Source organism: Lepidochelys kempii, chromosome 3 (assembly GCF_965140285.1).
Source record: "Lepidochelys kempii isolate rLepKem1 chromosome 3, rLepKem1.hap1, whole genome shotgun sequence".
Taxonomy (NCBI): domain Eukaryota; kingdom Metazoa; phylum Chordata; order Testudines; family Cheloniidae; genus Lepidochelys; species Lepidochelys kempii.
In genome coordinates this window covers 204,324,690-204,348,218 of record NC_136382.1, presented here as the reverse complement: position 1 = coordinate 204,348,218, position 23,529 = coordinate 204,324,690, and the positions used below count along the sequence as shown (strand labels likewise).

Sequence of the window (23,529 nt, the reverse complement as noted above, 5' to 3'; positions counted from 1 at the left end):
CACTTAAAATTACTGAAAGATTAGAGGGAACCATTCTCTTTTTCAGTTTACTTTGTGCATATGCCAGCACTTTCTGCAGTCAATTTTGTCATTTCCCCAATATAGTCAGTTTCTTCCAGTTTGTATGGGTCTTTCACTCAGTAACAAGGCAGAATAGGACTGTAAAGGCACAAATTAGCAAAGGGACCTGGAGGCAAAAAAAGCTCAATCTATTGTAGTCATTTTACTTATGATTAATAAATATATATATAACTTCTTTAAAATGCATACTTTATATTTCGATTAGATTATTAGCTAGTAGTATGCCATAAAGTGTTTACCTTGTCAAACTGTGTGCAACACTTTACATTTTAATGTAATCTAAATATTTTTTTAAAATACCTGAAATATAGCTTCCATCCCTGAGCTCTGATTCTCCATTAGGATCTGGAGCCTTGGAATCAAGCAGAAGCCTGCTTGGAGACACATGGGTCTAGTGGTCCATGCTACTGGTTCCTGATACAGGATTTGGGTGTTTTTTGTATCATAACCTCCCTTGCCCCCACCCAAAAGCTTTTTCCCCAAAAAAGAAGAAAATAAAACAAAATGTGTTTCTTTTTAGAAGAAAATTCTTGAGAGTTTAATTGAAATGGCAAATGTGAAGTGTTTTGCAAATTAACAAAAATTCTAGACACATAATACAAAACAGACAAAACAGTAAAATAAATATGGAAATTTTCAAATTTGTCACATTAAAAAAAATAAAAAACCAATACAAATCCAACTTTCAAAAAAAGAAAATATGCAATACTAATAGAAACATTTGGTATTTTAATTTACAAACATACACCTGATGTTCTGCATTTCTTCCTTTCAGGAACAAGAGGCCTAGATGTGACGATTTGGTTTCAATATCCTTCTCTTTCTTTTAATTTTCCCATTACAAATAAAAGTGCATGATTTTGCTGCATTCTTTCTGCTTGGTTAAAAAAGAATCACTTAAAATGGCAGGGTTCTGCATTTGAGAAAGGAGGCAGATTACTGTACAAAATATTTTAATCTGCTGTGGCTGTAAAACAAGAAGCTAAATTAGGTATGTTAATTCAAACCGTACCTCTGTAAAGGACTTCAGAGTCTCATTCATTTCTGCAACAACCAAATAAGATGGTTTAATTAATCCATGAATATCACCCAATAGTTTTTCTCAATGTGATCATCAGAAAATGTTTCTGAAGTTACTGAATTGTCAATGTGTCTGTTGCTTCATTATGTCAACAAAGATGTTCTGACACAATGTTACCCCTAAAATTACTCTCCTCCTTCCTGTCATGTTGTTACCAGAGGAAATGGATAAAATCTTCTCTACAGTACAACTCTGCTTTTGTTGCTAGGTGTGTAACAGGTATATTTTGCTTTGCTGTCAAGAGCATGGAAAGGACATTAGTTACATTACTAACTGTAACACTCCTGAGAACTAAAAGTACATCAATTCTTCAGATGTTAACAATTAAACTCTTTAAGTTTGCGCTTTTTAGATGCTGGCTCTTCATTTTTCTGTGCTTCTAAACTGCTGGCATCGGATTGGACCTTCTCCACGGTGACAGTGATACCTGATAGAATGTATCCCCCACCTCCACTCATCATCAGTTTTGGATGGCTGCGATCTGGCAAGACCTTCACAAAGAAGAAAAACATTTGCTGTGAGGAGTCATTTTCTGTGTGAGCATGTTTTTAAAAAATAAAGAGAATTTAGACAAAACTTTGAGAGACTAGAATCTTTTAGCCATAAACCCAAAGGAGGTCTGAGAAGTGCATTTCTATTATACAAGGATATTTAATCCTTTGGAGGACTGAAACTCCTTTTTCCAGACTCTGGCAATAGAAATACATAGAGCTGTACATTTGCCATGGTGACCAATGGGGAAAAAACAGTTTTGTCATGCAATTACCATAGAAGTTATAAATTCATACACCTAGGTATGTGAAGCAAAAAAATTATCGAAAGTATCACAGGTTTCTTTGTGTTCCCAATCACTGGACCTTTCCAAAAACAGTCCAAAAGCCCCACTGGTCAAACACTCCATATTACTTAAATAGTAAACAACAGTGCCTGTCTATTGCTAGTTTCAAATTCTATCATCTCCATCATTAGTGAATTACCGGAGTGGTATGAAGCTTTAACAGAGATGCTATCTTTACCAAATAAAAAAATTTCAGTATGAAAAAAATCCTCATTATCAGATATTTATCATATTTCTACTTTGATCGTTTAAAATCATCCCTAGATTTCCCCAAACCAACATACAGAAATTCCTCATTGACTGCAGCTAACCTACAGATGGACAGTCAGTAAAATGCAGGATTCTCCTAACATATGGACAATCTGCTTATAAATCAAAAAGATGTGTGTGCTGATTTAAGACCAAGAGGAACCTCAGATTTGTACTCATCCCCCTTTTTCTCAAGAGGAAAAAAGGAAAATAAAAGAAGCCAGATGGAAGTTTTTCTTGCTTAACACCAGTTTTCACCGTTCAGGTACAGACATGAGACTTGTTGCTACTTTTATTTTGGGAGATGTGCCATATATGACAGTACCCAAAATGCTGACTTTAGATGTTATCATAGATATGTAGGGCTGAAAGGGATTTCAAGAGGTATTCTAGTCCATTCCTCCATGCTGAGGCAGGACCAAGCATACCTAGGTCATCCCTGACAGGTATTTGTCTAACTTGTTCTTATAAACCTCCAGTGACCTGGATTCCACAACCTCATTTGGTAACCTATTCTCGTATTTAAATATCCTTCTAGTTACAACATTTTTTCTAATATCTAACCTAAATCTTCCTTCGTGAAGATTAAGCCAATTATTTCTTGTTCCCCATCGCCACTGATGGTAGGACAATTTGTTACTGTCCTCTTTACAATAGCACTTGACATATTTGAAGATTTATAAGGTCCCCCCTCAGTCTTCTTTTCTTAAGACTAAACAGATTTTTTTTTTTAAAAACAACCTTTTCTCATAGATCAGGTTTCTAAACCTTTTATTATTTTATTGCTCTTCTCTGGACTCTCTAATTTGTCCATATCTTTCTTAAAATGTGGTGTCCAGAATTGGCACAATATCCAGATGAGGCCTCACCAGCGCTGAATAAATTGGGACAATTACTTCCTGTGTCTTAAATACAACACTCCTGTTAATACATCAGAAAGACATTTGCCTTTTTTGCAAGTGCATCACACTGTTGGCTGATATTCAGTGTGTGACCCACTTTAATCCAGAGATTCTTTGCTGCAGTACTACTGCCTAGCCAGTTATTCCCCACTTTTTAGTTGTGCGCTTGATTTTTCCCTTCCTAAGTGTAGTACTTTGCACTTGTTGTTACTAAATTTCATCTTGTTGATTTCAGACCAATTCTCCAATTTATCAAGATTGCTTTGAATTCTAATCCTATCCCTCAAAGTGATTGCAACCCCTCCCAGCTTGGTGTCATCCAGAAATTTTATAACCATCCTCTCCACTCCTTTATTCAAGTCATTAATGCAAATATTGATAGTACGGAATCCAGGACAGATCCCTGTGGGGCCCCAACTAGACAGGTCTTCCCAGTTTGACAGTGAACCCCATTGATAACTCCTTGAGCACAGTTTTGAAACCAGTTGTGTACCCACATTATACTAATTTCATCTAGACCACATTTCCCTAGTTGGCTTTTGGGAATGTCGTGTAGGACTGTGTCAAAACCTACTAAAATCTACAGCTTTCCCCCCAGGCACTAAGTTAGTAACCCTGTTGAAGAAGGAAATTAGGTTAGCTAGCCATGATTTGTTCTTGACAAATCCACGCTGGCTATTTCTTGTTATCCTGTAGGTGCTCACAAACCGATTGTGCAATAATTTGTTCTACTAGCTTTTCAGTTATCGAAGTTAGGCAAACTGGTCTATAATTCCCCAGGTCCTTTTTCTTCTCCTTTTTAAAGATACACTATGTTTGCCCTTCTCCAGTCCTCTGGGATCTCACCCATCCTTCATGAGTTCTTAAAGCAATCACTAATGGTTCTGAGACGGCTTCAGCTAGCTCGTTAAGCATCCTAAGGTGAATTTCATCAGGTCCTGCCATCTTGAGTATATCTAACATACCTAAATATTCTTTATGCTGGTTTATCCTATTCTGGCTCACATTCCTTTCCTCTTGTTGTTAATATTAATCGTGTTAAGCCTGTGGTCACAAATAACCTTTTTAGTGTGAAGGCGGAAGCAAAATAGGGATTGAACACATCATCCTTCTTTCGGTCATCTGTTTTTAGCTGTCCTTCTCTACTATGTAGTGGACCTACATTTTCCTTTGTCCTTCTCTTACTCCTAATGTACTTGGAGAACCTCTTCTTATTGCCTTTCATGTCCCTTGCTATTTATGTTATCCTCCGAACACTGCAGGAATTAGGCACAAGGAGATAACAGTTTGAATTAAAACTACTAATTCATGAGAAGTTGAGTATTTGACAGTATTTTCTACAAGATTGCATTTCCCTGACATATAGGCACTCCCTGCAGCTCTTACCTGATAATTTCGTAGCCAGGTTTCAGAGAGCTTGAGGTTAATAACACCACCTTTTTCTCTCAGCTTTGTGTAACATTCTAATAATGGCTGGAAGAAAAAAAAATGAGTTAACTAAACTTGTCTCAAACTTAAAACACAACAATAACTATAATATATCTTTTTTTTTATTTACCTCTTTATACTGGCAATAGACAACAAAAGGTCTAGATGGAGCAACAAATTCCAGTAAAGAAAGTAACAAAGGAGTTGGATGGAATCTGCTGGCTACAATTAAGCTGTAACAGAAATTGTACAGGTTAGTTTTCTGCTTCCAAAGGGGCAAGAGACTTGTTAAAAACCATCAGTCATCTGAGTGCATTAACCACATAAAATACACTTTTAATTACTATAATGCAGTTCTCTAGAAACAAAGAATCAAAAGTATATTTCCAGTTTTTTAATATTTTATAGACATTAAGGGCATTGGTTTTAATATCTTCTTTGTTGACCAGCTGGTTAGTTTCATTTAGCTAATAATTTTAAAATGCTAGGTTTTTGTACATTTTTTATTCAATTCAAGTTTCGATCCAAATGTAATCTGACAAATCCATATATAAAATCATCATCAAGTAAATAAGAAAGGTCATTCACCATTTTCTAACATACATTTTCTTAAAAAAATTAAGAATCTGAATAAATCTGCAAAAAGAAAAGGAGGACTTGTGGCACCTTAGAGACTAACCAATTTATTTGAGCATAAGCTTTTGTGAGCTACAGCTCACTTCATCGGATGCATAAAGTGGAAAATACAGTGACGAGATTTATATACACACAGACCATGAAAAATGGGTCATATACATTGTAAGGAGAGTGATCACTTAAGATGAGCTATTACCAGCAGAAGAGTGGGGTGGGGGGAGAGAAAACCTTTTGAAGTGATAATCAAGGTGGGCCATTTCCAGCACATTTCCAGGAATTAACAAGAAAGAAACGTGCTGGAAATGGCCCATCTTGATTATCAACGTTCTTGTTAACTCCTGGAAATGTGCTGGAAATGGCCCACCTACTTCCCCAAGGCATGCCACCATCCACTTCACTGTTCTCAGCCTGAGGGAAAGTAGAGGGATGTGGAGGCAGGGCAGGCTAAAGGAAGAATGACATTTGGAATTCTCTCTATGCAAGATTCCAGGAATAGGTTTGCCTCTCAGCAGATGGAAATGTTCAGACTCCTCCCACCAAAACACTCCCTAGTGACTCCCAGACACACTCCTTAAGAAGCTGGTCCCTAAATTATAACACCTTATTACCAGCCATTGTCATAAGTGTCAGACGAGGAAGAAAAAAAAATACCCGAATGATTGAAATGTTAGCTGTATTTCATTGACGATTTTGAATGACCTTTTAAGTAAAAATCCTAAAAAAACCAATATGATCTGGAAAGAGTAAAAAAGGAAACAAGAGATAACCATAAACGTGACTCATTATACCTGAAGATGCTAAGCAATGGAAGAGGGTTTACAATAAGTACACTTCACTGCAGAAAAAATTCAATAGCAAAAATTGGTATTCTAATCCTCCCCAGACCCTCATATATAGTCAAATACATTTATTTATAAGTGCACAAGGTTGACAGTAGTAAAAAAAACCCTATTCAGTCTGTTTAATAAAGCACCATATGCAGACACTGTAGATCACACTGTCGGCAAATATGTAAGAAATTCTTTTTACTGCCCTTCTGTCATTGTGATTGTTTTAGAATAGTAATATGTTTCCACTTTTGTTACTATCTATATCTGATTCTTCATAATAAATATCAAGTGCTTTGTAATGGCAGCCAACTCATGGCACCTAGTGAAAAACACATTAGAATATTTATTATACAGCAAAACGTGAACAAGTGTTTCTTTATAAAACCAAACTAGTCACTATGCACCACACAAACCAACTTTGAAAAACTATTATTTCTACTAACATCTATACTAGGCAAAATAGCCCTCCTCCTAAAAAAATACCAAAAAAACCCCCCCAAAACCAAAACAAAACCTCCACAAATTTAAAAAATGAGAGCAACATACTAAATTCCCTTTTTGTCTAAATCTCTCTTCTACTCCATCATGATATTTTAAATACCTGCAAATATTTCAGACAGATATCCTCAGTATGATCTCTGTAAGTATGAGTAGCATAAAGAAACCAAATAAGCTCCAGAATAAATAATTTTTGGAATTAGATCTTACTTTTCAATCTTCAAGCACTTTTAGCATGAAAAAACTGAATATCAGTGTTGTGAAGTTACAATTAAACTAAGCCAACCTGAGTCACTTAAAGATTCACACTTGTAAAGGTTAGCATGAAAAAATGGCCCTTTGTAGGAAGCATGTATACTGTATTGGCTTTGGGTTTCTAAAATCACATTTGCTATCATCTTTTTATATTAAGTCTTTATATAATTATCAGTTTGGTGCAACCAATTCCGACAAACGCGGATTAAATGAAAAGAAAAAAAAAAGTGTTTCACATGTAGAAGAGAAATGATGTTGTCTAAATGGCGTGGCTACAACTTAGCAAACTGATGATCTAAGGTTTTATTTATCCAGTTGAAACCCACGATTTTAACTGAAATCACCACTTCAAATCTGAAATATATCTGATCCCTTCCTGGAAAGGATACTTATATTTAGTGAGAATTATTACCTCTAGAATCGAGAATCTGACACTTTTTTATAGTGTAGACCACATCTTAATACACTGCTTGTGGCCCATTATCTTCCCCACCTATAATCATAACACATTCCTGGGAAACTATTTTTCCTAGCAAATACTTCAGTATTAAGATGCAGTTGTCCTTTTTGAAGAAAGTGAAGGCAGAGGGACAAGATGAATAAGACACCACACACTGAGTAATTGTGCTATTCCATATAAACTGATGCGTGTTTTCAAGAAGCATAGTTTTCACTTTTATTCCAGAGCAAAAAGCTATGTCCTTCAAAATATTTATATTAAGAATAAAAGTATGGTCTGCAACAAACTCACCCATCAGCATTTTTCTCTTCCAACAAAGCAGCAGTTTCCACTAGTTTTCTCCTCCTTTCTTGTTGTTTTCTTTGTTTTTCCCGAATCTTTGCATACAAGAACAGAAATAAACACTATAAATTGCAAGGATACATCAGATAGCTTTTATGTTTGGATGAACTGTTTTACTTTATGCAGCTCTGTGGTCTTGTATTTACAAAATAATACAACACGCTGAAGCTCCATTTTGATGGATACCAGTCGAGTCTATTTTGGTGGTCCTGATTCAGGGGACAACAGGTTTTAAACCAAGATATATTATTGTAAAATACTTTTCTCCTGCTTTTTCCTCCTCCCAGTTACTGTATAGTTTAAAACTGCACTTTGAGGACTATTAAAAGTTTCACTAACACTTCCATTAATCTTTTCCAAGTTACAATACAGTTTGCTTGTCTATAGTCACAATGACTCCACGGAAAGCTAGTAAAAGACACACACTTACATTTTCTTTATTTCCTTTTTCTTTGCTCTCTTTATATTCTGTATCTTCAGCAGCAAGGTCCATTGTTTCTTGCTCTTCTGTTTCATTGCTCTCCATAACTGCTTCAGTACTGGATTCCTCTTCTGTTTCCTGTATCAAACTCTGCTTCTCATCGAGCGACCCATTGCTTTCTTCTTCTACTGGAACATTATATTCAGGTTCTGAAGGCAAAGTCTCAGAAGAAAATGTTCCAGAGACAAGACTGTCCACTTTGCTGAGAGGGAATTCATAAAGAGTGTTGAAAAAAGATTCTGGAAATCCAAAACAACTTGTGGCTGCTCTAACAGGTCCCCCTCCTGGATACATTTGAATAACGGATCCATAACCTTTAAATACAAAATAAATAAAAGCAAATTTATAAGTAATCAGTGACAGAATCTAGTGCCCTCAAGGAGCTCACTTTCTAAACAGGTCTATCATAATGTTATTGACGGTATCATCACTGCAGGTCTGGGCTCAAATATCAATTTAGAAATAGAGCAATAAGCTGTCTAATATTAATGTAACCTTTGCAAAATTTAATGTGTAAGCAGTTTTTAACTGCCAGGAAAGATGGAGAGTGCCCCACTGAATGGATAATAGGTTACAATTCAGAAGGCACAATGTACCTCTTAAGACCATATATACTTGTTAAGCAAGCATTTAATACTCCTGGGGGAATTCTGAGCCACTGCACGTGCAGAATTTATGTCCTCTGCAGAATTCTTTACCTCCCACAGAAAAATGACTTTGATGGGGAAGAAAAATGATGCCACAAGAGCGGTCATGTGACCCTCCCCAGCTGTATGTTTCAGGTGCCCAGGGCAGCTGGCAGAGAAGTAAATCACTGTTGGGCAGGAGGCAGAACTGGGGAAGACCTAGCTGGTGGCTCCTACCCTTGCGCTGGGCCCAGCTGCTAGTCCCGGCTGGGCTAGGGAGGACAGGATTCCCTCTTCCCCTGCATGGCATCCGGGGCCAGGTCAGACCCATCCCAGATTTCTCCCCCAGCTGCAGGAAGCTCTGCAAACTCCTCCCCTCCTCCCACTTCCTGCACCCATTGCTCCTCAGCTGCACAGGGAGGGATCCCTATACAGAGAGCTGCTCCCCCATCCGCCCAACCCCTGCGCATCCAGACCCCCTTATACCCAGACCTCACCTCCCACTGAGCCTCACCTCCACATTTTATTTGAGAAAATTTGCAGAATTTTAAAATATTGTGCGCAGAATTTTTTACTTTTTGGCACAGAATGGCCTCGGGAGTAGTTTAAGGTTAGCTGTATTCCCCCACGGTATGTGATCAGTGAGCAGCAGTAACTCACTTTAATGACACAGGCATTATAAAAAAATGTGAAACTATTAAAAGAAGCCTGAAAATTTCCTTTGACTCCTTTTTTTTTTTTTGTTTATATCTATCAAATGGTTTGGCTGAAAGATGTAACCTGACTAGTTTAAAGGATATTCAAAAATGCAGTGAGATATATAGCCTCTTCAACATCAAGGTTACTCCACCACAGACAAACATTTATCAAATGTTTATAATTAATTTGGAATTACCACCTCATTCCTTCTGCTTCAGAGAGTAACTCTACTGCCCCAAAGTCACTGGCTAAGGCTGCAGGTTTGTCATGGTGGGAGAAAAGTCATGTATAGCATGATTCCCATTAGTCTGTGGCCATGACTCACCTGGCAGTAGCGGCGCCTGTCCAGTGTGGCTGGGCCCACCTCCCTGCTTCAGATGTTGCAACTTGGCATGTGGGGTTGCAGCACTGTGGCGATTTGGCATGCTGGACCCTCTGTCATGATGAGGGGGACTAAAGCTGAGCTGCACTGCAACCCTGAGCACCAGGTCTCAACGCCCAGAGCAGGGCACTGGGCCTAGCCCCGAGGGACATGAGCCACAGGAGCTGCCACTGCCAGGTAAGCATGGGGCAGGCTCTCTCTCCAGGCCCTCTCTCCAGGCCCCCCGGCCTACCATGCTGGGATCAGGGTTGGTGAGCTGGGGGCAGAGGATGGTGCTGCTGCATGTGGTCGGTGCCCGCACCGAAGCACGAAGAGAACTTTTTAAATCAAAAATCAGGGAGTCACAGTAAATTTAGCAAACCATGACTTCTACTACATTTACTGGGACTGCTCTGTGATTTTTGATTTAAAAAATGCCATGACAAATTTGCAGCCCTATGGGAATTGAAAAGCGGGCTGTCAAAACGTTAAAATAAACCTAACATAACGTGGTGTGTGTTTGTCAGCTAATACACAGGAACCCTGAGTGCTTAGCCATGATGCTGCACCTTGTGCCTCAACACACACCAGGTGTGGGCATATCAGTTGATAAACACCCAGCCCATTACATATTGTTTACTTACATGTCCCATTTACTAACACTTCACTTATTAATAAAGTGTCAAGTTGAATTTTTTAAATAAAAATCCAGTTTGATAGCACTCCCTTAGAAAATAAAATTCTGCACATGCCATTTATGTTATTGTGTAAAATATATGAGGTTTTCCCCCCTTTGCTTCCCTGCTGATATTTATAAAAGGTCTTTTTCAATCTGGCAGGGTGGGCAAGCCCAAGAACATCTCCCACACACTTGGGAGCCCATTGCTGTCTCTCAAATTGCAGTTTTACTGCTGCTGTTATTGGTAACTTTCCCCAGGTCCTGCAAGAGGGAGAGTTTGCACATGGGCTCCCAAAGGCACCTTTGAGAGTGATGTATGAGACAGGAACTGAAATGGATTATCAACACAACACTGAGACGGACTATACACAAAGTGCTGTGACATGTACAAAGCAAACAAAATGAAAAGAGAACATATTTTTCTATGTTCTTTCAGTTGCAGTAACCTTAAGTACAAACTTTTCAAACTGAAATGTGATTTTCAATTAGACTGTGTCCCTTTAAATACCACAGAAAGTACAAGCAAAACATTAAGTGTTGTTTTAAACTAAGATAAAAAGTGTTTTAAAGTAAAGTAAATAAATACTTATTGACTCAGTTTCAAACAAGCATCAGTTTTGTTCTTCGCTAGAGCCGCTGTACTACTTACCTCCCATTCGCTCCATTATGGCACCCAGAACCAAGCCCGCACAGGTTTCCATCACAATCATTTTGTTGCCAGCTCGGATATTTCCCAAAGTCAACATTTGAGCTAGAGTATCATACCGCAAATGGCTAGAAAATAAATGGTTCTTTTACTTTCAGTGCCAAACAGCTTTGTCTAGACTTAAAAGCATTGTGCATCAGCCCATAAAGCTGTCACCAGCAAGAGGCATGTTAAAAAGGAATTGTTCAGGAACTATATCAATGACAGTGAGGGTCAGAGTCCCAGAAGAATACAACTAAGTCTGTTAATCAAGATACACTGAGAACAAAGCGAACATGCAATTAGAAGCAGTGAGGCATTTAGTACACAAAAGTGTTCAGTGGAAGTATTAAAGGGTAGGAGATGAAATGGTGAATATACTGACGCACTGATCTAAATGTGCACCAGCCAGAGTGCAAGTTCTTTCAAATTACTGTATAATTCTCTGAATTATCGTACAGTCAGTTTTGTAAGGACATGAAGTGTCTTTAAAAGCAATTTTATTCCCAATAATGCATACTTTGTAATTATTTTTATAATATTTTCAATTCCCCTCCCCCCCCCGGAGCAGTAGCACCTACAGGCCCCAATCATTAATCAAGGCCCCACTGTGCTAAGTGCTGTATGCATGTAATAAGAAAGTTAGTTGGAGCCCGAAAGAGCTTACAACATGACAAGAGTTAACAGATGAATAAAATAAATGAAGGAGAGAATGGATAAGATTAAAAAAAGAAAAGATAAAAGTTAAACAATCATGACTAACATAGTAAGCAACAGTCTAATCAATAGTCTCAATATCTTATGGTTACTTTATATGATTAAAAAATAATGAATAAGTCCAGGTTGGGAGGAAAAAAAAACCTATACTGAATACCAGTAGGTAATTATTCCATTATATATTTAAATTAAGTCATATGTGGCTTGGTTTGTTTTCAACCCCAACTGCATTTTTAAAATTTCGGAGGGTTCTAGAAAATAATAATTATGTTTTTTAAACTCTGACTTTTTTTTTTTTTTTTACTTTTTCCTTCTTTATTTCTGCTAGGTGGCCCCATTTCTTGGCTGCTGACCCATAATACAGAGGCAGGATCCTGTCTGACCAGAAAGTGGGAACTGGTAGCTCACCAAAATGTGTTCAGCAGCAGTTGAAGGGGGATTTATGTGATGAGGTAAAGAGGTACAATTGGTCTCATATAGATGTTTTACTTTTCTTACCCAGTCCAAGGGGATATTAGTTCCTCAATTATTTTTCATTATTTAGAAATTTTGTATTGACAGGAAAAAACTAAATGTATAAATCATCATTTTTAATTAGTAACTTTAAAAATTCATGTTTCCAATCATACTTTAAAAATGCATCTTCACATTTACTTCTTTTAAAATATACTTACTTGATTTTCCCAGGTTCCCTTGCATAGTACATTGTTGAAAGAATGCGGGTAGATGGCTTTACAATTGTAATAACTGCCTCATATCTGTAAGTAAAAGCACAGTAATATTCTTAAAGCTCAACAAATTAAAGAACTACTAAACTTCCCTGTCTTGTGAACTTAACTTACTTTTTCTTCTTCTTCTTTATGTACTTATCTTGGGCAAATTCTGTTTTGCCTCGAAACGTTGTACTGTTCTCTATTAATTGTTGAATTATTTCCTTGAAAAAGAGATTCAAGATTATTTTTATTGTATCTGGTTATTTCCCACTTATTTCACACACAATATATTTAATATTTTAACACACAATATTTTAAGGGAGGCGTTAACATAAGAAACATTTCTCACTCACTACAGATTTATGCATGCAGTTGCCACTAACATCAACGAAAGTTTGCACGGTAAATTCCTGCTCATTATTGGGGCAAATAAGACATCTGTCTCTTTCAACAGTACCATGTAATTGCAAATAGGAATTAAAAAAAACCCCAAAAAACAGCACAAATGGAGAGACATTCTTTCAAGAAATAATGCCAGCTTAAAAATTATATTGTGAGAATGTTGTTCTTTAGGGCAGGCACTAAAGGGTGTGTGTATAATGCCTAGCAAAATGAAGCACTGATCCTGACAGTTGCTACCACAATGTAAATATATGGCAATCTACTATTGTTAACACCACCGCCTAAGATCACAGTAACTGAAATAGAAAAGAGACACCATATTTTCAGTTTGTTTACTTTAGGCAATTGATAACACTTTGTATATAGTCAATTTCATAGATTTCCCTGTAGAGTCAGTTTCCTCTGTATGAGTCTCATGCAAAGTTACAGAGGAGAGAAAAATATTTTAAAAGTAGGAAAATGTAACAAAAAAATCACTACAATTGGCAGGGAATCTCATGGACATGCATAGTATTTGAAACTAATTTTAACTCATTTTTAAAAAATTAACTAGATTTCTAATTAATAGTGTCCCTTTAATGTATTTTGGGTGATGGAGGTGGCAGGAAAAGCATTAATTTAGGGAGTTTGGGCAATTTGTTTTTAAACATTTTCTAAAGCGACAACAGAACCGTTTTCTAATTTCAAGTAACACATACACATGCCGTTCAAATCTATATTAAAGGAAGTCTACCAAAGGAAATGGTGGAAACCTGCTACCAATAGACATTTAAACGTCTAGACATAACACTAAGGAAGAAAATTAAAACTGCCAGGAACAAGTCTGTTCTGACAAAGAAATTGGGCTAGATGGCTTTTTCCAATCACTAACTCTATAATTCTGTGAAACATGAAGCAGTTTTCTTCTTCCAGTGTACATGACAATCTGTGCCACTCTACCACCAGCCCCACCTATAATAAAGCGGTTGCACTTTCAGAAGATCTCTGCTCTGTATTGGGCATCTAAATTAAGTGGCCAGTTTTTCCAGAAGTGGGCACACTGCGTCTAGAGGGCAAGGCTGACTGGGACAGGCCCCTCCCCGGAGCGTGCACGCGACCCATGCACACAAGCAACATGAGAGCTGCTTTGAACAGTCGCAAACAGGAAGATAAAACTGGACCTTGCAAGGAGAATATAGCAAGTTTAATCAATATAAACATAAGAGATCCCCCAAACTCTACTAGAAAGGAAACAATGGAAATTTGAAAGTTTTATATAATGAAGGGTATGTCTACACTGCAATTAAACACCCATGACTGGGCCTTTTCAGCTGACTCAGGCTTGCAGGGCTGTTTAATTGCAGATTAGATGTTTGGGTTTGGGCTGGAGCCCCGAGGAGGGTCCCAGACCCCAGGTTTCAGCCCGAGCCCGAATGTCTACACCGCAATTAAACAGGTCCACAATTCCAAGTCAGCTGACATGGGCCAGCCGTGGGTGTTTAATTGCAGTGTAGACATACCCAAAACATAGGAGAGATCATTAATTAAACACTTTAAAATCCCTTTATCAGTTGCTACCATAGTATGAAATTGGGTAATTCCTTCTTCAAGGAAGCAAAATTAACATCTTGAGAATGTTTAATTTTAACACTTAGCTATGCAGATGCATATAGAAATAAATTTATCAATGAAGTCTGCTTTCTAGGTACGACCTAAAACAGGGATTGGCAATATTTGGCATGCAGCCTGCCAGGGTAAGCCCCCGGTGGGCCGGACTGGTTTGTTTACCTGCCGCATCCGCAGGTTTGGCGGATCGCGGCTCCCACTGGCCGCAGTTCGCTGCTCCAGGCCAATGAGGGCTGCGGGAAGCGGCAACCAGCACATCCCTTAGCCCGTGCCGCTTCCCGCAGCCCCCATTGGCCTGGAGCGGCGAACTGCGGCCAGTGGGAGCCGCGATCGGCCGAATCTGCAGACATGGCAGGTAAACAAACTGGCCCGGCCCGCCAGGGGGCTTACCCTGGTGGGCTGCATACCAAACATTGACCTAAAAGTATGTGGTACTATATTCACATTAACATCTGCATACTTTCACATCCCTAACTCTTTCTTGGACCTCCGATAGTTATATATCATTGTATGACATTTAATATACATCTGTACTATGAAAATATTTGCAATATGTATCTAACCCTATTTAAGTGAAGTTCAAAACTGAATGAAAATACTGTGCACATTATGTACATTTTTTCTGATGTTCTGGGTTCCTCCCCCGTTTCTTTTGATGTCATGACAATTCTTAATGTGATAAAAGTTCACAAATCATGTTCCTTTTTAACTGTACAACTGTCAACTTAAATGAAAGACTTTCCAGAAAATACGGTCTTTGTAAAAATACATTTTAAGAAGCTATGTAGAAAGGGAAAGTAAAACAGAATGCCATAAAGAAAAAGTACTGAAGTTTGACTTTCTACTAAAATTTAAAAAATGGCCCTAATTCATAAACTCAAATACAATCATGAGGGTAGCACAGAAATGACATCAAAACCTTAATGTTACCTGTCCTTTAATACCCTTGTCCTTCAAAGCCTTTATGTCATCATGAGTCAGTTTTTGAGACTTTCCATCATCAACTATGTTACGATTATCTGTACCTGCTTCTTTTGTTTCTAAAGAAAAAGGATATAAATTTGTAAAATACTCTAGCTTTAAATATTTTTTACTGGAGACATGTATGATTTTAATTTCACAGAAAGCAGACTACAAGGATTCATCCCACACGCTTAGTGGCTTTGCGTTAAGTTTCCTAAGCAATCAGCTAACCATAATATATAAAATAAAGATAAAGTATGTCTTTACCAATGTTAAAGATCAAGTACTCTTACACCAATATTAAAAACCTTTCTTTACTTTTCATAGTACTATTGAAATATTAGCACTGCAGGACAAAACAATGCACCTTGTGACAGAAAAAAAATGTCTACTGAAAGTTCATAAAATTCTTAATGGAAAAATAATCTCTCTCTTTGTTCTCAGTAAGGAAGCCATTTACTTGCCAACAGTTTTTTCCAATCACAAGTCAATCCCGTCAAATACCTGTGGTAGTCTCTTCCATCTTTTTCTTTGGCTGAAGGCTCCCACCACTAGATACCTCAAATGTCGTTCCATAAATATGTCCAATGGCATTATCCAGATAGAACCACTGCTTTTCGAAAATAACTTTTCTGAAATAATTTTTAAAACTAAATTAATAAAAAATAATCATTCATTCCAGTATCAATTTGCCCAAGAGACTGAGATAGTGTTAAAACCTAATTACAATTAAACATAGTACTATAAAATTCAAGTTCAAATATAATGTCCTATAAGTGTAGTAAATAAGTGTTTATTATCACTATCTATACATCCATGCTAGCATGAAACTGACCAGGAGTGCAGCAAACTTAAAGGACCAAAGAAATTGAGATAAAAAGAAAAAAAATTCAGTTCACAGAAGTATTAACAACATGCTGATTGCCAAGGTAACATAGCAGGATGTAGTAATGGTATGTCTTGAATTAGGTTTTAGAATAAGAATTGGGTCAAAAATGTCAGCATGAAAATGGAGGAATACAGCAAAAATAGGGTAAATTTGGGGCCTGTCACTCAGAAAGGAAAGCTGAGTGGACACTTAGAAATCCATAAATCCTGCAGTGTCCCTTTGAAAGAACTTTAGCAAAGACTTGGAGAGAAGGTCTACGAAACAGGTGGAAAGACTAGTTTTCCCAACACACACTCAAATAAGTGCAAATTATCATCTCCCTACAGATAAGATAGTATAGAATCATAGAATATCAGGGTTGGAAGGGACCCCAGAAGGTCATCAAGTCCAACCCCCTGCTCAAAGCAGGACCAATTCCCAGTTAAATCATCCCAGCCAGGGCTTTGTCAAGCCTGACCTTAAAAACCTCTAAGGAAGGAGATTCTACCACCTCCCTAGGTAACGCATTCCAGTGTTTCACCACCCTCATAGTGAAAAAGTTTTTCCTAATATCCAATCTAAACCTTCCCCACTGCAACTTGAGACCATTACTCCTCGTTCTGTCATCTGCTACCATTGAGAACAGTCTAGAGCCATCCTCTTTGGAACCCCCTTTCAGGTAGTTGAAAGCAGCTATCAAATCCCACCTCATTCTTCTCTTCTGCAGGCTAAACAATCCCAGCTCCCTCAGCCTCTCCTCATAACTCATGTGTTCCAGTCCCCTAATAATTTTTGTTGCCCTTCGCTGGACTCTCTCCAATTTATCCACATCCTTCTTGAAGTGTGGGGCCCAAAACTGAACACAGTACTCCAGATGAGGCCTCACCAATGTCGAACAGAGGGGAACGATCACGTCCCTCGATCTGCTCGCTATGCCCCTACTTATACATCCCAAAATGCCATTGGCCTTCTTGGCAACAAGGGCACACTGCTGACTCATATCCAGCTTCTCGTCCACTGTCACCCCTAGGTCCTTTTCCGCAGAACTGCTGCCTAGCCATTCGGTCCCTAGTCTGTAGCTGTGCATTGGGTTCTTCCGTCCTAAGTGCAGGACCCTGCACTTATCCTTATTGAACCTCATCAGATTTCTTTTGGCCAAATCCTCCAATTTGTCTAGGTCTTTCTGTATCCTATCCCTCCCCTCCAGCGTATCTACCACTCCTCCCAGTTTAGTATCATCCGCAAATTTGCTGAGAGTGCAGTCCACACCATCCTCCAGATCATTTATGAAGATATTGAACAAAACCGGCCCCAGGACCGACCCTTGGGGTACTCCACTTGATACCGGCTGCCAACTAGACATGGAGCCATTGATCACTACCCGTTGAGCCCGACAATCTAGCCAGCTTTCTACCCACCTTATAGTGCATTCATCCAGCCCATACTTCCTTAACTTGCTGACAAGAATACTGTGGGAGACCGTGTCAAAAGCTTTGCTAAAGTCAAGAAACAATACATCCACTGCTTTCCCTTCATCCACAGAACCAGTAATCTCATCATAAAAGGCGATTAGATTAGTCAGGCATGACCTTCCCTTGGTGAATCCATGCTGGCTGTTCCTGATCACTTTCCTCTCATGCAAGTGCTTCAGGATTGATTCTTTGAGGACCTGCTCCATGATTTTTCCAGGGACTGAGGTGAGGCTGACTGGCCTGTAGTTCCCAGGATCCTTCTTCTTCCCTTTTTTAAAGATTGGCACTACATTAGCCTTTTTCCAGTCATCCGGGACTTCCCCGGTTCGCCACGAGTTTTCAAAGATAATGGCCAGTGGCTCTGCAATCACAGCCGCCAATTCCTTCAGCACTCTCGGATGCAACTCGTCCGGCCCCATGGACTTGTGCACATCCAGCTTTTCTAAATAGTCCCTAACCACCTCTATCTCCACCGAGGGCTGGCCATCTCTTCCCCATTTTGTGATGCCCAGCGCAGCAGTCTGGGAGCTGACCTTGTTAGTGAAAACAGAGGCAAAAAAAGCATTGAGTACATTAGCTTTTTCCACATCCTCTGTCACTAGGTTGCCTCCCTCATTCAGTAAGGGGCCCACACATTCCTTGGCTTTCTTCTTGTTGCCAACATACCTGAAGAAACCCTTCTTGTTACTCTTAACATCTCTTGCTAGCTGCAGCTCCAGGTGCGATTTGGCCCTCCTGATATCATTCCTACATGCCCGAGCAATATTTTTATACTCTTCCCTGGTCATATGTCCAACCTTCCACTTCTTGTAAGCTTCTTTTTTACGTTTAAGATCCGCTAGGATTTCACCGTTAAGCCAAGCTGGTCGCCTGCCATATTTACTATTCTTTCGACTCATCGGGATGGTTTGTCCCTGTAACCTCAACAGGGATTCCTTGAAATACAGCCAGCTCTCCTGGACTCCTTTCCACTTCAAGTTAGTCCCCCAGGGGATCCTGGCCATCCGTTCCCTGAGGGAGTCGAAGTCTGCTTTCCTGAAGTCCAGGGTCCGTATCCTGCTGCTTACCTTTCTTCCCTGCGTCAGGATCCTGAACTCAACCAACTCATGGTCACTGCCTCCCAGATTCCCATCCACTTTTGCTTCCCCCACTAATTCTACCCGGTTTGTGAGCAGCAGGTCAAGAAAAGTGCCCCCCCTAGTTGGCTCCTCTAGCACTTGCGCCAGGAAATTGTCCCCTACGCTTTCCAAAAACTTCCTGGATTGTCTATGCGCCGCTGTACTGCTCTCCCAGCAGATATCAGGAAAATTAAAGTCACCCATGAGAATCAGGGCATGCGATCTAGTAGCTTCTGTGAGCTGCCGGAAGAAAGCCTCATCTACCTCATCCCCCTGGTCCGGTGGTCTATAGCAGACTCCCACCACTACATCACTCTTGTTGCACACACTTCTAAACTTAATCCAGAGACACTCAGGTTTTTCTGCAGTTTCGTACCGGAGCTCTGAGCAGTCATACTGCTCCCTTACATACAGGGCTACTCCCCCACCTTTTCTGCCCTGCCTGTCCTTCCTGAACAGTTTATAACCATCCATGACAGTACTCCAGTCATGTGAGTTATCCCACCAAGTCTCTGTATTAAGGGAACCTTGCATTTTGGTTTAACCTCGGAGATTTAAAAAAAAATCAAACAACAAAATTACTCCTTGAGGCCCTAATCCTGCAAGCTGATCTGTGTAAATGGAACTCTATGCTGAGCAGAGCCTCGCTCATTTAGCAATATACCTATCAGTTTCTGTGCCATACATAGGTTGGTATCCAGACTGTCTCTTACCATGTCAATGAAACACAAATAGGACCAAGTTTTCAGATAGAAAAAACAAAGCAAAGAAACATTAAATTCTTTCAAGTACCAGAGGGGTAGCCATGTTGGTCTGGATCTGTAAAAATGGTATGCATCCGACGAAGTGGGTATTCACCCACAAAAGCTTATGCTCCAATACGTCTGTTAGTTTATAAGGTGCCACAGCACTCTGCCATTAAATTCTTTGACATTCTAACACTCCTTTGCTTGGAATTCATAATTCATATACATTTTTAAGTGTGCAATGATTACTGTACTTCCAAATGCAATCAAATATTTAAATCAACCATGCAAACATAATAAAAACTATAATGGTCCAAATACAAAATTTACTTGTGTTTTCATCTTAATAATGGCAAGGAAAAAACTAATGGTATTTTAGTTGCTTACCTAAATTATTCGCTTGCCCCTGGGCAACAGGTAAATAGAATTTTGCAAGGTTAAGTACTAGAAAGGCTATGATTTAATAAAAGCCAAGCAAATGTGTCCTCGTAGTTCATGGTAATGCATTCGTAGACAGAATACCTACACAGAATTCATAAGCCTGAAGTCAGACTTTGAATTTGCTGACTCATCAGTTTGTGAAATAAAATAACCTGCTTAATGCTGAAGTTATTTAATTTCCTGTAGCAATATTGGTTCTTACTGATATCTTGTGTTTTCATTTATAATTTGGGTTGGGAATGGGGAAGAGACTGCTGGAAATTGAATGTAAAAAATGTCTATGACTTTTGGGATTTAATAAAAGATTTTAATAACAGTGCTGTGTAATAGTAACAAAGATTTATTATTTTACAGTTAATGCTACTTGGCAGCTTTTGAAAAACACACAAGTCCACAGTCATCTGCTGGAGTGGCAAGAGCTGAAGACACATATGGAAGTAATCTGGACACTACTCCAGGCAGTGGTTTTCGACCAGGGGTCTGGGGCCCACTGTGGGGGCTGCAAGCAGGTTTCAGGTCTGCCAAAATAAACCAGAGAGCAGAGCCAGTGTTAGACTCACTGGGGCCAAAGCCCGAGCCCCAATGCCCAGGGCTGAAGCCGAAGCTTGAGCAACTTAGCTTTGCGGGCCCCAGGCAATTGCCCTGCTTGCTACTCTCTAATGCCAGCCCTGGCTTTTAATCTACTGGATATGCAGAAAGAGTTGTTGGAGCACAGGTGGGCCATGGGGTGGGGGGCTCAGAAAAAGTTTAAGAACCCCTGCTTTTGGTGGTGGCATTCTCCACTTCCTCCACAGGGAACAGGTGGGAGGCCCCTCTTCCTAGGCATCTTCACCAAAACAGTGGCATCTGTACACCACAGCAGAAATAGCTGGCTTTCTCCCACTACCTGAAAAGCAGTGACAGGACTGAAGCAGTCTCTCTGCACAATCAGGAAGATGTCACTGTATCTCCAACAAAGCTGATATCCCTTTGCTGTGCAAATGCAATACTCTCCAATGTAAGACAAATTTATCCCTTTCATTGAGATTATTTCAGATTCTCTGCGAGCAATTAACTGCTACTCTTCATCCACTTTGCACAGATGTACCAGGCATACAGTGAACACACAGTAACTAAGTTCTCCTTATACCTGGCCGTTTTTCTTATAACAACATAACCAGAAGCCTCCTTGCCCCGATAGGGCTCTCTGGCACAGAAGGCAAGCCTGGGGTAGGACGCAGTCCACATCCTGGTCACCACAACAGCCCAGAGTTGCAGCTAACTTGCAAATTAATTAGAGCTGTCCCTGAGGTTACTCTACTGTACCAGGCGCCAAAGCAGACTCTGACAGCCCCAGATTTGTGACAGTGCACTGCCTCCTTTTTCTTGGTCCCTGCACTGGGCTCAGCATCAGAGTAGGGATGAACTGGTACTTCTGTCTCAACAGATTCAACACAACATTGATTTGCAGTCAGTTCATACTAGGAAAGCTAGTTTACAACCAGAGTAACTAGAAACTTACAAAAATCACGGCACTTGCCCAGAGAAGATTGCTACTCAATCTTGGCAAGTGGATTTTTCCAGCCCTGCTTCTTGGTATGAAGATTTTGCTCTTAATGAAATAACACTCTACCTAAGTATGATGTTTTTAGCAATTATTTTTTAAAATTCAACACTAACTTATCCCAACAATTTGTCTAAGAATTTAAGAGTGATATGTAGACTCTCTTAGCAAGACAGCAATACAGGGAAGAAGGTAAGTAGTACATCTGCAGACGTGACAGAGAGGGGAAACAAACTTCAGGAGTCCCACCTATCAGTCTTCTGTTTTAACCAGTTATCCACTTTAACAGAGAAGGCAAATGGTATTACACATAAAATCTGCCTCCTGGATGTGTTTTTTCTCTTTCCTGTCAAAGTCACATTCTGTGCATAACAGTGGTTTTCAGGACCAATTCTGAAAGAGCAAGCCTAACTTGAAAAGTGACCAGAGCTTGAGAAACTGACTTTCCCATAGTGAGCAACAAAACCTTCTACATACATGCAGTGATGTATTCCTAAATCTGCAGTCTGCTCCAGAGGCTCTGTTAAGTATTCATAGCTGCAGAGCAAACACAAAGTATTGCCAGTTTTTTCCCCCCACCACTGGTATCCTGTCACCAAAGCCAAGGTGCTAGGGCAGAGAAAGGTTGAGTAGCAGACCCCAGCCACCCCACATAACTCCCCAGACACACACCTTTGCTGCAGCCAGGAGCATCTATGGCAGGATAGGGGACAGAGAGAGGGCTTCTTCTCTACTTTGCAACACTATGAACAAATATGAGCATGCAAAGTATTTCAAAGTTATCAGATAGACAACTGGACATTAATAGAGGATGCAGACCGTAAAAGGAGGGGCAACTATTTCCCAACAGCTACAGGGAGAGAGGTTGATTTCTCACCTGTGCACTGCCGTTGAACAATGGCTACCTCCCCGCCACTACCTTCTGATCTCTCTCTCTCTGGCTATTAAATGTCTGGGGGTGGGAGGGGGGCAAGGAAGAGAGACTGGGCAGGACTGAGAGGAGGAGTTAGAAAAGTACTACTGATCGAGCAAAGTTTTGAGGGAAGGGCAGAACAAGATACAGGGAGGAGGAGGAGGACAGCAATGTTGAGAAAGACACACAGGGTGCGGAGGACGAGAGATGGGAGAGAGGAAACGGACACAGGGCAAGAGGGAAAAGATGCACGTTATCAAGGGCATTTTTAAACAGAAAGTAACACGTGCTTCTGCTGGCGGCTTCTCTTCCTCCCTGGTGCCAGCAGAAGGGAGTGTCACGCCCGGGAGCTGTGCCCAGCGGCAGCCAGGTCCGAGCCCGGACCGCGCCAGGGACAAGGAGGAGCCCGAGGGCCCGCAGCACTGGGGTCACCGCGATGGGCCGCAGGGCGGGCTGTGCCCGGCCGCGGCCCCACCAAGGTGTCACCGGGACGGCCGGACACGGAGCCGCGCTGCGGGGAGCGCCTCGCCCAGCCGGCGGCGCTATCGGGGCGGGGTGGGGGGCGCAGTACCGGGACAGCGACGGCAGGGAACAGGGCGGCCGGGGTGCGGGAGCGGGACCCGACCCACCTCCGCCTCAGCACGAGCACCGCCTTGAAGACCTCGTCCCGCTTGAGCACGGCGCAGTCCCCCTCGCGGATGCGCAGCCCTGGCTTCGCGCTCTCTTCCATGGCCCCGCGCGCGCGCACCCCCCCAACCACTCAGCCGTTGCCGGTTCCGTTTGCCGTCTGCCTGGGGGGGTGCGGCCCTCGCGCCACTTCCGGTAAGGACCCGCACTGCGCACGCGCTGCGAACTCAGACCTAAGTTCTCATTGGTGGCGGCCGGATGCGCAGGCGC

The 23,529-nt window shown here is 40.6% G+C and overlaps 1 protein-coding gene across 1 annotated transcript; it reads right to left on the bottom strand.

Annotated features, from left to right (window-relative positions):
* Positions 1 to 616: 616 nt before the first annotated feature.
* TRMT6 (tRNA methyltransferase 6 non-catalytic subunit) lies at positions 617 to 23,449 on the bottom strand. Its single transcript, XM_073339687.2, has 11 exons — positions 23,262 to 23,449; positions 16,036 to 16,163; positions 15,499 to 15,608; positions 12,691 to 12,782; positions 12,523 to 12,606; positions 11,096 to 11,220; positions 8,031 to 8,395; positions 7,550 to 7,635; positions 4,710 to 4,812; positions 4,538 to 4,624; positions 617 to 1,653 (listed from the first exon to the last, which is right to left on the bottom strand). Exons 1-11 carry the CDS (start codon positions 23,360 to 23,362, stop codon positions 1,480 to 1,482), a joined length of 1,455 nt encoding a protein of 484 aa, XP_073195788.1. The 5' UTR covers positions 23,363 to 23,449; the 3' UTR covers positions 617 to 1,479.
* Positions 23,450 to 23,529: the final 80 nt, after the last annotated feature.

Coding starts and splice junctions, on each gene's coding strand:
- TRMT6 (XM_073339687.2), bottom strand. CDS start 23,362: ATGGAAGAGAGCGCGAAGCCAGGGCTGCGCATCCGCGAGGGGGACTGC. Junction 15,609..16,035: donor GATGGAAGAGACTACCACAG/GTATTTGACGGG, acceptor CTTTTTCTTTAG/AAACAAAAGAAGCAGGTACA. Junction 4,625..4,709: donor TCTATTGCCAGTATAAAGAG/GTAAATAAAAAA, acceptor TTTTTCTTCCAG/CCATTATTAGAATGTTACAC.